An 18196-nucleotide genomic window follows, 5' to 3' on the forward strand; every position below is an offset into this window, starting at 1 on the left:
GGATCCATGGTAAAGGCGAGGTATTCTGTCATGAATACTCGGACAGAGTGGTAAGATCCAATCGCAGAATAGCGATGCTTTATTAGAGTACAGACAAGGGAATAGCTTAATCGTGGTCGGGCGGGCTGTGGTCAAAACCGGGCCAGGCATAGACAGGCAGAGGTACCAAGGGAGCGGGCGTAGTCGTAGTCGAGGGCACAGGCACAGGGTCAGAGTACGGTAATCACTGAGATAGACAAGCAGAGGGTTAAGCAATTCGGGGAGTCAAACAACAAGGCACTGGTCGGATACACAGGTAATCAAAAACAACAAACTCTCTCTCTCTCTCTCTCTCTCTCTCTCTCTCTCTCTCTCTCTCTCTCTCTCTCTCTCTCTCTCTCTCTCTCTCTCTCTCTCTCTCTCTCTCTCTCTCTCTCTCTCTCTCTCTCTCTCTCTCTCTCTCTCTCTCTCTCTCTCGGAACAAAACGCTTAGCAAGTCACAATGGAACAATACCTCGCACCGACTGAACTTCTGAGCACACCTTATATCCTACCCTAATTACGGACAGGTGAGCTCAGAACTCAGGTGAACCAGATCGAGTCTGATGACTCCCCCTCTCTGTAGATCGGGGAAGTGTCAGACTCTGTCTAGACCCAGCCAACCCCCGATCCCTTACAGTATCCCCCTCCCCAGGGCCGGCTCCTGACGGCCCTCTACCTCTACCGGGTGGTCTTCCTCTGGGTCGGGGTCCGGGATGATCTGGGTGTTCAGCGTGGAAAGTGGCCTTGAGAGCGGGGTCTAGTATGTCCTTAGCAGGGACCCAGGACCGTTCCTCCGGTCCATATCCCTCCCAGTCCACGAGATATTCGATGCCCCCTCGTCTCCGTCTTGACTCCAGTATCTCGTGGACTGTATAGGTGGTGTCCTGTTCATCCTCCAAAGGTGGTGTAGTAGGTTGTTGAGCGATTGGTGGGTACATCGGGCTATAATGGACAGGTTTCAACAGGGAGACGTGGAACGTAGGGTTTATCCTGTAGTGTCGAGGGAGTAACAGACGGTAGGTGACAGGGTTAATACGTCTCTGTACCTTGAAGGGACCAATGTAGACCCAGCCAACCCCCGATCCCTTACACTATGCTGCAATAGTCTATGTGCCGGGGGGCTAGGGTCAGTCTGTTATATCTGGTGTTATTCTCCTGTCTTATCCGGTGTCCTGTGTGAATTTAAGCATGCTCCCTCTAATTCTCTCTCTCTCCCTTTCTCTCCCATCCCGGACGACCTGAGCCCTAGGACCATGCCTCAGGACTACCTGGCCTGATGACTCCTTGCTGTCCCCAGTCCACCTGGTCGTGCTGCTGCTCCAGTTTCCACTCTTCTGCCTGCGGCTATGGAACCCTGACCTGTTCACCGGACGTGCTACCTTGTGCCAGACCTGCTGTTTTCAACTCTCTCTCTCTCTACCGCACCTGCTATTTCAACCTCTAAATGCCCGGCTATGAAAAGCCAAGTGACATTTACTCCTGATGTACTGACCTGTTGCAAGCTCTACAACCACTGTGATTATTATTTGACCCTGCTGGTCATCTATGAACGTTTGAACATCTTGGAGAAAAATCTGGCCTTAATGGCCATGTACTGTTATAATCTCCACCCGGCACAGCCAGAAGGGGACTGGCCACCCCTCAGAGCCTGGTTCCTCTCTAGGTTTCTTCCTAGGTTTCTGCCTTTCTAGGGAGTTTTTCCTAGCCACCGTGCTTCTACATCTGTATTACTTGCTGTTTGGGGTTTTAGGCTGGGTTTCTGTATAGCACTTTGTGACATCTGCTGATGTAAAAAGGGCTTTATAAATACAATTTGATTGATTGATTGATTGATGTAGTAACCAAAAAAGTGTTAAACAAATCAAAAACATTTTATATTTCAGATTTTTCAAATAGCCACCCTTTGCCTTGATGACAGCTTTGCACACTCTTGGCATTCTCTCAACCAGATTCATGAGGTAGTCACCTGGAATGCATTTCAATTAACAGGTGTGCCTTCTTAAAAGTTAATTTGTGGAATTTCTTTCCTTCTTAATGTGTTTGAGCCAATCAGTTGTATTGTGACAAGGTAGGGGTGGTATACAGAAGATAGCCCTATTTGGTAAAAGACCAAGTCCATATTATGGCAAGAACAGCTCAAATAAGCAAAGAGAAACAACAGTCCATCATTACTTTAAGACATGAAGATCAGTCAATATGGAAAGTTTCTTCAAGTGCAGTCGCAAAAACCATCAAGTGCTATGATGAAACTGGCTCTCATGAGGACCGCCACAGGAATGGAAGACCCAGAGTTACCTCTGCTGCAGAGGATAAGTTCATTAGAGTTACCAGCCTCAGAAATTGCAGCCCAAATAAAATGCTTCACAGAGTTCAAGTAACAGACACATCTCAACACCAACTGTTCAGAGGAGACTGTGTGAATCAGGCCTTCATGGTCGAATTGCTGCAAAGAAACCACTACTAAAGGACACCAATAAGAAGAAGAGACTTGCTTGGGCCAAGAAACACGAGCAATGGACATTAGACCGGTGGAAATGTGTCCTTTGGTCTGGAGTCCAAATTTGAGATTTTTGATTCCAACCGCCGTGGCTTTGTGAGATGCGGTGTGGGTGAACGGATGATCTCTGCATGTATATTTCCCACCATAAAGCATGGAGGAGGAGGTGTTATGGTGTGGGGGTGCTTGCTGGTGACACTGTCTGTGATTTATTTAGAATTCAAGGCACACTTAACCAGCATGGCTACCACAACATTCTGCAGCGATACGCCATCCCATCTGGTTTGGGCTTAGTGGGACTATCATTTGTTTTTCAACAGGACAATGACCCAACACACCTCCAGGCTGTGTAAGGGCTATTTTACCAAGAAGGAGAGTGATGGAGTGCTGCATCAGATTACCTGGCCTCCACAATCCCCCGACCTCAAGCCAATTGAGATGGTTTGGGAAGAGTCGGACCGCAGAGTGAAGGAAAAGCAGCCAAGTGCTCAGCATATGTGGTAACTCCTTCAAGACTGTTGGGAAAGCATTCCAGGTGAAGCTGGTTGAGAGAATGCCAAGAGTGTACAAAGATGTCATCAAGGCAAAGGGTGGCTACTTTGAAGAATCTCAAATATAAAATATATTTTGATTTGTTTAACACCTTTTTGGTTACTCCATGATTCCATATGGGTTATTTCATAGTTTTGATGTCTTCACTATTATTCTACAATGTAGACAATAGTGAAAAAAATAAAAAAACCTGGAATGAGTAGGTGTGTCCAAACTTTTGACTGGTACTGTATATATTTGACTATATCAATCTACAAAGTGAAAAATCTGTCGATGTGCCCCTGAGCAAAGCACTTAACACTAATTTGCTCCTGGGGCACCGTACTACTATGGCTGACCCTGTAAAACAACACATTTCACTGCACCTATCCGTTTTGACAATAATAATTTAAAACAAATCTAATTTGATATCAATCCCCAATAAATGTTCACCACAGTGCTTGAGAGCTTCATGCTAACATTTCATAGAGGTTATGACAAGTTATAGGAGTGGCAGACGTATCAGTGCCTATGCTTATATCTATCATCCTGTCATTTTCAATTTGGTTCGTCAGAGCTCATCCATGTCCCCACCCCTGCTTCAAGGGAGGCTAGCTTTGCTGACCAGACAGAGGCCTGAATTCCAATAGGAAAGGCCCGTTTAATAGGATAGGTGAGAGATTAGTGCTAAGACGCTCCAGACGTCCAACATTGTCCAAATCCATTGTCTCACCTACCTAAGCATGGGCACACAGGTGCTAGAACAGGACTGAAGGGGCATCTGGACTTTATTAAATCACTTTTTGGGGGGATCAAGCATGTGAACTTTGACACACCTTCACCAACGAATCCAGAAGATTACAATTAAGTGTTTGGTGGCTTTTATTTCTCCCCACAGATTTTTTTTTCACAAACCCTTTGGTCATATTATTATTTATTTACTTTTGGATAACAAAACCATCTTTCTTCAACAAGAATCATCTTACTGTCTCTCCTTTGAGAAACACTCATCAGAATACTCCATCTCCAATTCAGAATTCTACCTGTTCCGCTTGAAGTTTTTCCAGACTTACTCTTCTTCACCTTTGACCCGATCCTTTCTCAGATCGCTCCAGCAGTCTGTTGCTGCACTCTCCTTCTTCCCCTCAGATCCAACACATCATCCCTTCATCACCACATTCCTCATCCATTACTCCCAGTGACCCTCGGAGCCTCCGTGGGCTCCCACCAACACCATGGTGCTGATGAAGATGAAGTTCCCTTTTGAGAAGAGGATGAAGCTAGCCCAGGGGCTGTGGCTGCTCTCCTGGATGGCCACACTGGGCGGAGCGTTCACCTTCACCCTGGGCTGCTTCCTCAAGACCGAGCTCCGCAGGAGGGCCGAGGTACCACAATGCTCTACAACATTACACTGTACACAACGCCACTATGATTCTTGCAATACAAGGCATATTACTTATCCAGAAGCTTCACTTTCTCAGATTTCTCCTCTGGTGTTTAGGGTTGTATTCAGTGAAGTTCTACAGTAGAATGGAATGATACTAGTAAAGAGTGATACTAGTAAACTTTTAGTCATAAACTGCATGAAAAGCATGAGGGTGAAAAGGGGGGAAATTCATTACAGCTTATTTGAGTGTATTAGAGCTTAAATTAAGAGTTTATTTTTGAGTGCTTCAAGATAACACAATAAAATGCATTGGAGTGTTGAAGATAACATCTCATGCAGAATACAGGAGCCTTTGATAATGCTCTTATGAGTGAGATTGTGATAAGGTATTCATATTGGATAGGTGGTTAGGTGTGGACGTTATCAACAGGGGGAAACTGTCTCTGGTGTGAACATACCAGTGATAAACTGAGAATAGGGACAAGATAAATTGACCTACAGAGTCAAATCAAATGTTATTTGTCACATACAATGGGTGTAGACGTTACCGTTAAATGCTTGCTTCAAGTGACTGACATTTTTATTATGATCTCTATTCATCATCTATCTTGAGATTTCAGAATTTGGAATAATATACTATCAACTATTGCACTTGTTGAATACATAAATAGAAACAAAATTACCCTCAATGTAGCCTCTACCAGGCTTTCACCTCAGAGCAAGGGCTGGAAGCCGAGGCTACCCTCAATGCCGCCCTTTTGCAGCAAATAACTACCTAATTGATTTCCTCTAATACATAATTATGTTTCCAACTTTAAAGAATTAGATTACTCACCAACCTCTACACATTCAATATTACTCAAATATGGGATCAATGGGTTGAAAGCCTAAAATATCAGTTTATACTGTATAGTTTGCTGTATCACTGATGCATGAGGTCTTTCTGCCTACAGGTAATGGACAACACAGAGATCCATGCTGTGCCCAACACCCTGATGATAGTGGGCATGGCCTCTCTGGGTATCAACTACTTTGCTGGCCGTATGTGCCAGGATGCCCTGGACGCTGGACGCTTCCCCCGCTGGAAGACCTTCCTACAACCCTACTGGGGAGTCTCTCTCCTTTTCACCCTCCTCATGCTGATGACTGTGATCATGAGCTACGCCATGAAGGGGAATCTGGAGTGGTCCCTGAAGATCGGCCTGAAGAACGGCATCCGCTTCTACAAGGACACAGACACCCCTGGTCGCTGCTTCCAGAAGCAGACCATTGACCGCCTGCAAATGGAGTTCCAGTGCTGTGGAAACACCGACTTCAAGGACTGGTTCGAGGTCCAGTGGATCAGCAACCGCTACCTAGACTTCAGCTCTAAGGAAGTGAAGGAGTGAGTACTGGCAGAGACTATTAGAGGACTGGGAGCAGTCTGACAGTCTTTGGTAAAGGAATAATCCCATGTCATATTATAATTTCAATAAATCATTAAGGTTATAGGAAATTAGGCAGTTGAGGTGATACAAAGGCATGATGTAGACTGTTTATTCTCTACATTCCTCCCCTTCCCCATCTCTTCTTCTTTAGCCGTGTTAAGAGCAACGTGGACGGGCGTTACCTGTTTGATGGGGTCCCTTTCAGCTGCTGCAACCCCAGCTCCCCAAGACCCTGCATTCAGGACCGCCTCACCAACAACTCAGCCCACTACAACTACGAGCACCAGACTGAGGAGCTCAACATCTACATCCGCGGCTGCAGGGAGGCTCTGGTCAATTACTACATGGGCCTGATGAACACTATTGGTGCTGCGGTGCTGTCCTTCTTCCTGGTCCAGGTACCGTGCAGATATACAGTACCGGTCAAAAGTTTTAGAACACCTACTCATTCAAGGGTTTTTCTTTATTTTTACTATGTTCTACATTGTAGAATAATAGTGAAGACATCAAAACTATGAAATAACACATATGGAATCACGTAGTAACCAAAAAACTGTTAAACAAATCAAAATATATTTTATATTTGAGATTCTTCAAATAGCCACCCTTTGCCTTGATGACAGCTTTGCACACTCTTGGCATTCTCTCAACCAGATTCATGAGGTAGTCACCTGGAATGCATTTCAATTAACAGGTGTGCCTTCTTAAAAGTTAATTTGTGGAATTTATTTCCTTCTTAATGCGTTTGAGCCAATCAGTTGTATTGTGACAAGGTAGGGGTGGTATACAGAAGATAGCCCTATTTGGTAAAAGACCAAGTCCATATTATGGCAAGAACAGCTCAAATAATCAAAGAGGAACGACAGTCCATCATTACTTTAAGACATGAAGATCAGTCAATATGGAAAATGTCAAGAACTTTGAAAGTTTCTTCAAGTGCAGTCGCAAAAACCATCAAGCGCTATGATGAAACTGGCTCTCATGAGGACCGCCACAGGAATGGAAGACACAGAGTTACCTCTGCTGCAGAGGAGAAGTTCATTAGATATAATAATATGGATATGTATAACAGTGTACTGGCATGTAGGTACTTCATAGTACCAGATCTACTGGGCTCTGTCCCAAATTGCATCATGTTCCCTATATAGTGTACTACTTTAGACCACTGTGGGCCTGGTCAGGAGTAGTGCCCTACATAGGGAATATGATGCTGTGGGCCTGGTCTGGAGTGGTGCCCTACATAGGGAATATGATGCTATGGGCCTGGTCTGAAGTAGTGCCCTACATAGGGAATATGATGCTATGGGCCTGGTCAGGAGTAGTGCCATTTGGGACGCACACTGAGTCATGTAGCTCCTTCATATACACCTGGGGCTGACAGACCGGTAGACAGACTGACAGACCGGTAGACAGATTGACAGACCGGTAGACAGACTGACAGACAGGTAGACAGACTGACAGACCGGTAGACAGACTGACAGACCGGTAGACAGACTGACAGACCGGTAGACAGACTGACAGACCGGTAGACAGACTGACAGACAGGTAGACAGACTGACAGACCGGTAGACAGACTGACAGACCGGTAAACAGACTGACAGACCGGTAGACAGACTGACAGACCGGTAGACAGATTGACAGACCGGTAGACAGACTGACAGACCGGTTGACAGACTGACAGACCGGTAGACAGACTGACAGACCGGTTGACAGACTGACAGACCGGTAGACAGACCGGTTGACAGACTGACAGACCGGTAGACAGACCGGTAGACAGACTGACAGACCGGTAGACAGACTGACAGACCGGTAGACAGACTGACAGACAGGTAGACAGACTGACAGACAGGTAGACAGACTGACAGACAGGTAGACAGACTGACAGACCAGTAGACAGACAGACAGACAGACAGACAGACAGACAGACAGACAGACAGACAGACAGACAGACAGACAGACAGACAGACAGACAGACAGACAGACTGTATGTAACAGAGATGTATCATCTACACATGGTGTATGACCAGTATGACAATGTATGCACTCACTAACTGTAAGTCGCTCTGGATAAGAGCGTCTGCTAAATGACTAAAATGTAAATGTAAATGTTACCAGCCTCAGAAATTGCAGTTCAAATAAATGCTTCACAGAGTTCAAGTAACAGACACATCTCAACATCAACTGTTCAGAGGAGACTGTGTGAATCAGGCCATGGTCAAATTGCTGCAAAGAAACCACTACTAAAGGACACCAATAAGAAGAAGAGACTTGCTTGGACCAAGAAACACGAGCAATGGACATTAGATCGGTGGAAATGTTGTCCTTTGGTCTGGAGTCCAAACTGGAGATTTTTGGTTCCAACCGCTGTGTATTTGTGAGACGCGGTGTGGGTGAACGGATGATCTCTGCATGTGTATTTCCCACCGTAAAGCATGGAGGAGGAGGTGTTATGGTGTGGGGGTGCTTTGCTGGTGACACTGTCTGTGATTTATTTAGAAATCAAGGTACACTTAACCAGCATGGCTACCACAGCATTCTGCAGCGATACGCCATCCCATCTGGTTTGGGCTTAGTGGGACTATAATTTGTTTTTAAACAGTACACCTTCAGGCTGTGTAAGGGCTATTTTACCAAGTAGGAGAGTGATGGAGTTCTGCATCAGATGACCTGGCCTCCACAATCCTCCGACCTCAACCAAATTGAGATGGTTTGGGATAAGTCGGACCGCAGAGTGAAGGAAAAGCAGCCAACAAGTGCTCAGCATATGTGGTAACTCCTTCAAGACTGTTGGAAAAGCATTCCAGATGAAGCTGGTTGAGAGAATGCCAAGAGTGTGCAAAGCTGTCATCAAGGCAAAGGGTGGCTATTTGAAGAATCTCAAATATAAAATATATTTTGATTTGTTGAACACTTATTTTGTTACTACATGATTCCATATGTGTTATTTCATAGTTTTGATTTCTTCACTATTATTCTACAATGTAGAAAATAGTAAAAATGAAGAAAAACCCTTGAATGAGTAGGTGTTCTAAAACTTTCGACCGATAGTGTATATCAACCTACAAATCTAAAAGTGAGATAAATGTCCTGTGTGGCAATCAGAAGGTCCCCAGAACAGACTCCTGTGAGGGGCCACAATTATACTTGTAGCTTGCTGTTGAGTAATACAGTATACCCACCCCCCTGTATAACCTTTCTCCCTTCTCCCATCCTTCCCCTCCAGTTATCAGTGCTGGTAAGTCTGCGGTACCTGCAGACAGCCATGGAGGCGGTGGCAGGGCAGGAGAACACTGAGATTGAGACCGAGGGGTACCTGTTGGAGAAAGGGGTGAAGGAGACAATCATGGAGTATGTGACTCCTGTGTTGGTTTTCCTTCAGCTGAACCAGGTCGGAAGTGAGGATGGCAGCGCTGAAGCTGGGGAGACCCCCGCCAAATAAAGTGGAGAAATCAAAAGTTTTCAAACCGGGTGGTGTATGGGGCAAACATGGCACTTTATTGGGTAATAAATAATCTAACTAGACACTGATCAATTAATTTGGTATTTCTTTGACATCACAATCCATTTTAATGCTGATATATTTCTATAATGTTTTACCCCCAAATGAGTGATTTGAATGTTGTAATCTATTTCAGTCACTTGAGGGCAAATACGTTTTTGTATCAGTTGTCCCAGTCTGAGTTTTAGGTACCCATGGCCATGCTAACCACACACACACACACACACACACACACTAAACACACACACATAATCCTTTCATGATTAATGAAGCTATTTGATGTTCAGTCAATTCCATGTTCTCCCCAAAGGAGACATAAAGAACACATTTCTTCTTTTATAACTGGGGGTTGCCATGCACGATTATTTATACAGTCCACAATCCACCTTGAAGTAAAATTTGGTTGTGATTCATTAAAAGATTATTAAATTGAGAAAGATACAAAACCAGCTGTAACATGATCATGACATGAATTAGTTGGATATGTTCAATTACCTCACAATTGCAGTGTTCAACAGTCAATACCACAACAATATCATGGTTGACACTTACAATGTAAAGAGATTTCCAATTACTGAGGGATAGAGTTATATCAAATGGATACAGACACAAATTTAAAAAATGTATTTTGAGGAATACTTTCAAAAGTACTGTATAATCATGGAACATTTTGCATAAAAGACAAACAGCAATGTAAAGCTGACTGTAGAATGATACAATGCTCAATGCTCTGCTACATAACACTCAGCAAAATGTCATACACAGCACTGTATTACAGAACTATTATGACAGAGAATCTATTAAAGCTGACCGTATATAATTGCTTTGTGGCATTCTGTCATTTTGTCTTTGTGTCTTTGTTTTAACCAGCTTCCCTTTACCATTTCGCTCTCTTTATCTGCCTTTCACTAAACCCCTCCTCACCTCTCTAAGAAGTGTCAGTCAGTGGGAGGAATACGATTATGAAGATGATGATTGATGTCAGTAATGCAATGAAAGCTGTGAGTCTGTGTCCTCTGTCCTGACACCTTTCACAACTCTGCTAATCTCAGGGATAATACTCCAACTGCTGCCCCAGCAGTCATCATACAGGAAGGCCATGAAGTCCCATGTGGCTCAGTTGGTAGAGCATGGCACTTGCAATGCCAGGGTTGTGGGCTCGATTCTCACGGGGCAACAGTGCAACATTTATTTAAGAGGTATGCAAATGTATGCACTGGATAAGAGTGTATGCAAAATCAGGGTTTCCCAAACTCGGTTCTGCCCCCCCAGCACTACACAGCTGATTCAAATAATCAAAGCTTCATGAGGAGTTGGTTATTTTAATCAGCTGTGTAGTGCTGGGGCAAAAACCAAAACGTGCACAGGGGGACTGTGTTTGGGAAACCCTGTGCTAATGACTCAACTGTATGTGGAGAAGGGGTAAATGTACTGTTGACATACAGTATATGTGGTTTATTATGCAAACCAGAAATACAACCAACATTATATGGAATAAGATTAAACAACTGGAAATAATTAGGTGTAGGTGTAGTGTATTAAGATTATGTCTTTGTTAAATGTTTTTCATGAAGAAATGGAACGTTGGTTATGTTAGTATCAAAAGACAATGTTCACATACAATAGACAGGAAGTGTGTTGTAAACTGGTGATTGGCCAGAAGAGGGAGCCCATCTTGTTGCATTGTTTATAAATAGGGGTACACGAAGAAGAGAGGGCAGAGCAGCCATTAGAATTGGAGGACACTGCTCTCCAGACCTCGCGAGTCTGTCACTCATGCTGAAGCTTGTGATCTGAATAAACCTTATGATCAACGTTCCGTATGAGCAGACTCCTTTTGTTCATCAGCAATAATTGCCACCACTCACTCGATACGACAAATGGCGAGCTTGCCAGGAGTGGTTTTGCAATCCTCCTCTGTTGCATTTGCAGTCGCCAAGCTAACTCAAGCTAACTTCGGTCTGGAGTCATGACCCAACCAGGGTGAGTGTTTCTCACAGCTAAGTTGTTAGTTTTGGTACTGCTTGTGTACACTGGAGGAATGTACCATTATGACCGTGCCTCAGGTGGTGTTTTTGCTGATGACTGGGGTCTGGCTAATCATTATACACATTTTAAAAATAGCGCAAAAGTGGTTAGAGTTTAGGGATTGTTTATAGAGATGTGTTGCTTGAATAGTAAGTCAAGAACAGTCGGGGCCAAGATATGTATACAATTTTAGAGCATTGCAGGTTTAGATAAGCCCTCGTGACACACGGGGCGACCGCAGGGTGGGCCATGAATCCGGGAAACGCGTTAGGAGTTTTCAGGTCAGTCTGGGACTGGAGGTGGTGGGAAATTTTCTTGGGGGTTGGCTGCTCATCTTCTGTCCGACGGGATATTTGTGTGGGTGGAACTGCTCATTTAAATAGCCATACTCACGGCAGAATAAATTTAGGACAAACGAAACAATAATTAAAGACGCAATGAGGGTTTTGTTACAGGTTGTAGGCCGCAGTTGGCTAAAGGCTAATGCTAATGCTAAATGCTAAATGTGTGTTGTGTCACATTGTACCTAAAGCTAATGCTAAGGCTAATTGCTAAATGCTAATTGTGTTGCGTGCTACATGATAATCTTAACCTTAGAGGTCCACTGCGATGGATTCAAGCCTCTTAAACTTGTTTGTATGTGGGGGGAACTGAAAGTTCTACGCAAATGTGAGCTCTGTTATGTGTAATTGTGTGAGTATAACGTATAAAATAGTGAAGCTGTAGCGTAATGCTATCGTTCTATTGTATGGCAAGCATGGGATTAAAGGGGATGTGCGCATGCGCTTGATTTTACGGGGCTAAAACTACGACATGCGGTTGTGCTCAGCCTACAAAACAAAATGGTTGGTTAAGGTCATAGGTCCCATCTGGGGGCTGCAGGGGCAGACAGAGAAACACACGGACAAAGAGAAGATATATTTTGACACGGGTATTCTAGTTTAAACGGCGGTTGGTTAAAGATGAAACTTGTTGTGTGACCTATTGAATTGATAAAGTAAATATATGTTGGCGAAGTATAATGCATTGAATTAAATGACGGATTAAAATAAAATAAAAATGTTTTGTTAAAATAAAATAAAAATGTTTTGAGCGATCTATTTAGTTCTGAGTTTAGTCTTAGAGTGAATAATGTAGAACGAACGAATATTGAATGGTTGGAAATACTCAGTGATTGCATTAACTACTAAAAGCTGTTTCTGTGTCTTTGTCCCTTGTCATGAGAGACAGGAGAGAGGGGGAGCGAGGAGATACAGGAAGTGATCACGTGACGCGGCCGAGGATCAAGTAAAAAAAAAAAGGTTTTGAGACTGTTACAAGATATGTGATGTTATGACAATTTTACATAGGCTTGGCAAATACTATTTCATTAAAAATTACATTTTGGAAGCTCTGTGTATCACTGGGGTTTGATTACAGATGTGTTGGGAATCAAAGACTGACATTCAATCTGTAAATTTAAGATAATTAGGTGCCTATAGAGCAAGGGGGTTTATGGGAATTGTAGTAATGATAGGGTTAGAGGCTTTGTTTTTGGGATTGCTTTGAAGTTGACTAACTTACATTTACTTGCATTTGATGGGTTGTGGTAAGATAGCCAACACTAATTGATAAATTGGTGATATAGGAATAAAAAATTGGTTTTAATTATTCATGTTTTTTAATTGATTTATATTAATAATTTAAGGGGGGAAGCCATAGGCTATACAGTCTAAAATAAGATAGTTCACAATAAAGGAATATAAAAGGGTTGATATAGGGGAAAATTGACTAAAATAGTAATTCTTTAACTAAAGTAGTGTTAGGAGAAACTAATGGCAGATGTTAGTACACCTTTCTCACATACGGATTCAGCAAAAAGACACCCACCTTATGAGAAGGAAGCTTTCAGTGATCATCCAGGAGGGTGATTGTTGCATCAGAGATGAAGATGAACGAATAATAGATAGAGGACAAGCAGAAACGAGGATAAAGATGAATCCAAAACTCCAGAAGGAAGAAAAACTGAGATGTCTGGGAACTTAAAGAAGATGAGGATGATGAAGATGAGAGTGATTGAGAGAGGTCATGGGTGGATATGACTCTGTGATCAGAAGGAAGTTGGCAAGAGAGGAAAGAAGAATGATACTAGAGATTTGATCTCTGATGAAAGTTGAAGGAAGAAGGAGACAAGAGATTCGAGTTCTGATGAAGAAAGCGATGAAGATTTGGAGATTAAAGGTGCTTTATGTTCAAGAGGATTTTATCCTACAATGACTGGCAAAGAAGAAATAGGAGATATAGACCGAGGCGTATCAGGCCTGGAGGAAGCGACGACTTTGGGAGAGGTAAGAGAGCTAGAGGAACAGCTCGAGACGCTGAAGATACAGAAGAGGAGAAACTGCTGAGAGGATCCCAAGAATTGGAGAAGAACAAAGAAGAAATAGAAGAAGGAGGAAGATTTCAGCTACACTTCCAGCAACTTTCAGAAGACTGTTATAATTGTGGACAGATTGGTTACTTTACCTGGGATGGAAATGCGCCAGGAGAAAACAACAGAGGAAGATAAAGGAGCAAGTGAAGATCACCTGTTAGTGCCTAGAAGAGACGAAGGGGGGTGTCAGCTGAGAGAATCGATTAGAGAAGAAGAGAAAATAGCTAACAATTGAAGTTAGGGAATCAATGGAGCTCTGCTATAAAAATCAAAGAGAAATCAAAATAGACATACTAATATTAGAAGATACTGTTATGGCAGTGTTGGGAAGAGATGCATTGTTTAAATTGAATTGTACAATAAGATGTACACTAGACGACTGGGTTTTTGGGAATCTGGGAATCATGTGCTTAAAAAAGATAATATCATAGGAAGGATGATAATCTATTGTTCTGTCTATTAGACAATCTGTCTGGAAAAATAAAGTTAAAAGGGGTGACTATTATTCTGGGTTACATTCTTACACTAAGGGATTTCAGGCTAGGCTAAAAGGTGTTTAGTCGTTTGCCAAGTGTGTGTAAAGAAGTCAAAGGCAGTTGGGAATTTTCTCAATCACATATTCTAAAAATTTGGTGGTAAAGGGATTTTGTGAATATATCAGTGGAAAAAGGTTTAAAAGTTATGGGAGAAAAGATTAGATTAAAATAAGTTAGGAGGACTAGGTTGAAGGAACTCTAAGACAGTAAGCTAAGTTTCAAAGTTAGTAGTAAGAGAGAGAACAATGGTGAATGACACTTTAGAGTAGGGAGATCAAGGTAATTGTAGGTGTATTTTTTATAATCAAAAGTTTGAAAATCAGGGATTAGAGAAAGGACTGAGAGTGGGGAAAAAGTGACACTAGTGGTAAAAGATGGAAGTACAAGCAAAGACAACTTTTTTCTTTGGGGAAAAACTAGGAGTAACTAAGGACATTAACACTTCAGTCTATTATAACAACAGTGAGAAGCAAGTTAACTCTTTCAACATTGATAGTTATTAAATCCATAAATATATCGCATTTGATTATAAGGGAACCAATAGCTCCAGCGCCAATTTTAGGGAAAATACTTATTAGGGTTAGGATGGAGACGTTTCTTCCATATGGAGAGATAATTATGGAGAAGAAGTATTGTTATCAGGACCAAGAGTAGAAGCTGTGGCACCTAATTAAAGGAGGTATAGTTTAGAAGAGGGTTAGGAGTGACTGTTCACTTATGTTGCGTAATGTTACAGAGATAATTATGGGGAAGAAGTATACTTATCTAGTGCAAGCATTAGAATTTGTTCCGGTTAGGAATTATTGGTTAAAGGGCTATGTAATTCATAAAGTAACGCTTATAATGGAAGAGTTGAGGTCTGTTGTAGCCTCCACAGTTATTGAGGGAGTTCAGGAGGAGTAGATTACAGTAATCACTCAACAGTAGATAATACACATAGGATATTGGTAATTTAATGGTAACTTTGGAAGGGATTAATGATACGATGGCAATAAGCAAATGTAGGAAGTATGACACCGACAACAACTGTTCTGAAATTAAAGGGGGTAGCAAGACGAATAGGGTTAAAATAGGAGAGCAGATAGTAGTAGAGAGAATAGTGAAGGATACTATCATGGAGGACAGAATGAGGTCTTTGATTTTAATGACAGACAAGGAGAGGTATCTGATCAGTACCGCTCGTTAGGGGAGAGAGAAACTAAAGGGAGTGGTTTGATTCTTCTGTTGTGAAAATTAGAGATAGATGGGTAGGTTCCAGCAGCTCATGCTGTAATATCAGTGAGGAATCTTGAGGGTCCATGTCTGGTGAGAATTCCAGAACCACACATGTTAGAGACGGTCGTTCGACCTCTATCAAGTATGTGTCAATCTTATGCTTTGTCATGACTGTGGTATCAGCAACAATAATCAGTAACCGATAAAATAATGTCGTGGTCAAAACATTTGTTTAAGCCTAGGGTTTAAGTGTTATTAGGTTAAGTGAATTAACTTGTGTGCATTTATTGGATGGTAAAGAAAAATCAGGTAACAGCGTAACTGGAGCATTTGAGGTGTAACCATTGAGGGTTAAAAATTGTTGTTGTTCTAATAAAACATGAGGTAAGGGGTATGTTTATGGGAATATCAGATTGTGATGTTATATGCATGACCTTAAGGGTAGTAATGAGAAATATGTTACTTTTTATGTACCAGTTAGTAGGAACAGCAGGACTTTGATGGTTAAAAGATTAGCTTTTGCCTGACAATGTGACTATGGAGAATTTTAGAGATATTTTGAGGGTTTGTGGTGATAAAGCATATATATTCTTACATTATGGATGGATAGGATTTTGTTACATGTCAACGTTGAAGCTTCCATATGAGGTTTTTACCATTATAAGAGGGATAGCACCGGACACAGCTAAATCTAGGGTTAAAAGGGTGACATGGCTACATGTCATAGTCTTCAAACCTATCATTGAAGGATGAATCTAAGGGAGAAGGGGGGACTTTTTCCATGGTATGGTGTAACATTTGGGAAGATCATATTGATAATAGTAGATACTTTGAGTCCAGATAGTTCAGATATTATCACTAGGGTTATATATGCATTATAAGGGATGCGTTTGGGAGATCTGAAAGGATTTGGTTGCAAGATCAATTAGGCCAGTAGGGGCAGTGATGGGTTACATTTTAATGGCAGCTTTGATAACACTGTGTGATGTTTGTAATATGTTACTGACCTTTGAGAAAGCTATGATATTGAGATAGGTTGGAGAGTGATGCCTGGAGACAACACTCAGATGCCGGTGGTGACTGTTCCTGATCTGGACAAGTGGAACTGATGGATAAATATCATTTTTGATTATTTGATCATTTTTCAAGTTTTTTTTCAATATTAGGGTGATGTTGGTATGATTTATGAATCAAAGGGGGGAATAGGTTTATGTGATTCATGTATCATTTATATATCATTTCTATATTCTTAGTTGATATTGATGTTCAATTTGAAAGTGTTTGTTTTGCAAAAGATACTGTTGGGTTTTTTTCTTTTCTTCCAGTAGCATTTGGGGGAACATGTGGAGATTGAAATACTCAAAAGAGGGACAATATGACTGGAGGAGATGAAACAAGGAGGGTGTGGCCGATTCCATCATCAACAAGTCCATTGGAAGAGGAGACTACGGGGAGATGAAGTGTAGTGGACTACATTCCAGTGTCTGCAATGAAATATAGACATGTGTAATACATAATTGTGTCATATTCTTAGGGATTAATTTTTGTAGAATGATGTTTGATGTTATTGAATACATGTGAGGATCTTAGATGTTTTTGTTTATTTCGTGAATGTTTAGGGACAGAGAGGCTAGGAAGGGAGAGGTTCACTGTACGGTCCAATGGGTTGACCAGCCTTACAGTGGATGTTTTTGGATAGGATTTTGTTTGCAGGGGCTTACATGTGTATTTAATTGCATCATAGTTTCAAATGCATTTGAATGGTTTATGAGGTTATCTGGAGTACCGAGGTGGTTGCCTGGGGCAGAGGGACCGTGAGAGAATTTTACTGTCTTGATTGATTAATGGATGGAAGGTTGCCGGACAGTTTTTCGCTCTTACACTCCATAAAGATTTGTTCATATTTCATAGTAATGTATTCACATTTCATAAACAGTTATTCATATTTCATAGAAGGGTATTTACACTCTGGAGGAGAATGTTTTTGGTTTAAGGTTAAAGATACTCAATAAGATAAATTGTTACTTGTCATAATCCTATTCTGTTTGGTTTCGAGACTTTTAGTTTTGTCTCGAAAGGGGGGAATATGTAGTGTATTAAGATTATGTCTTTGTTAAATGTTTTTCATGAAGAAATGGAATGTTGGTTATGTTAGTATCAAAAGACAATGTTCACATACAATAGACAGGAAGTGTGTTGTAAACTGGTGATTGGCCAGAAGAGGGAGCCCATCTTGTTGCATTGTTTATAAATAGGGGTACACGAAGAAGAGAGGGCAGAGCAGCCATTAGAATTGGAGGACACTGCTCTCCAGACCTCGCGAGTCTGTCACTCATGCTGAAGCTTGTGATCTGAATAAACCTTATGATCAACGTTCCGTATGAGCAGACTCCTTTTGTTCATCAGCAATAATTGCCACCACTCACTCGATACGACATAGGCCTACTAGATAGCTGATAATTAATCAATATAAAATAATCATCATCATAATCATCATCACCACAGTCATTACTTAGCTAGCTATCCTCATTAATATCAGCAAATATGTAACCTGCTGCAGAAGCTAACTTCAGAGTTCTAACAGGTCTCTCTCTCCAAAAAGTTATAAAGGATGTGACATTGCGGCTTCCGTACTACGGACT

At 41.8% G+C, this 18196-nt stretch overlaps 1 protein-coding gene across 1 annotated transcript; it reads left to right on the forward strand.

The window, feature by feature from the left end:
• The first annotated feature begins 3803 nt into the window (after positions 1-3803).
• Positions 3804-10174, forward strand: LOC121580229 (RDS/peripherin-like protein xRDS35). Its single transcript, XM_041895279.2, has 4 exons — positions 3804-4434; positions 5390-5820; positions 6015-6261; positions 9087-10174. Exons 1-4 carry the CDS (start codon positions 4285-4287, stop codon positions 9300-9302), a joined length of 1044 nt encoding a protein of 347 aa, XP_041751213.1. The 5' UTR covers positions 3804-4284; the 3' UTR covers positions 9303-10174.
• Positions 10175-18196: the final 8022 nt, after the last annotated feature.

The sequence above is a fragment of the Coregonus clupeaformis genome, chromosome 13 (assembly GCF_020615455.1).
Source record: "Coregonus clupeaformis isolate EN_2021a chromosome 13, ASM2061545v1, whole genome shotgun sequence".
In the NCBI taxonomy this organism is placed as follows: Eukaryota; Metazoa; Chordata; class Actinopteri; order Salmoniformes; family Salmonidae; genus Coregonus; species Coregonus clupeaformis.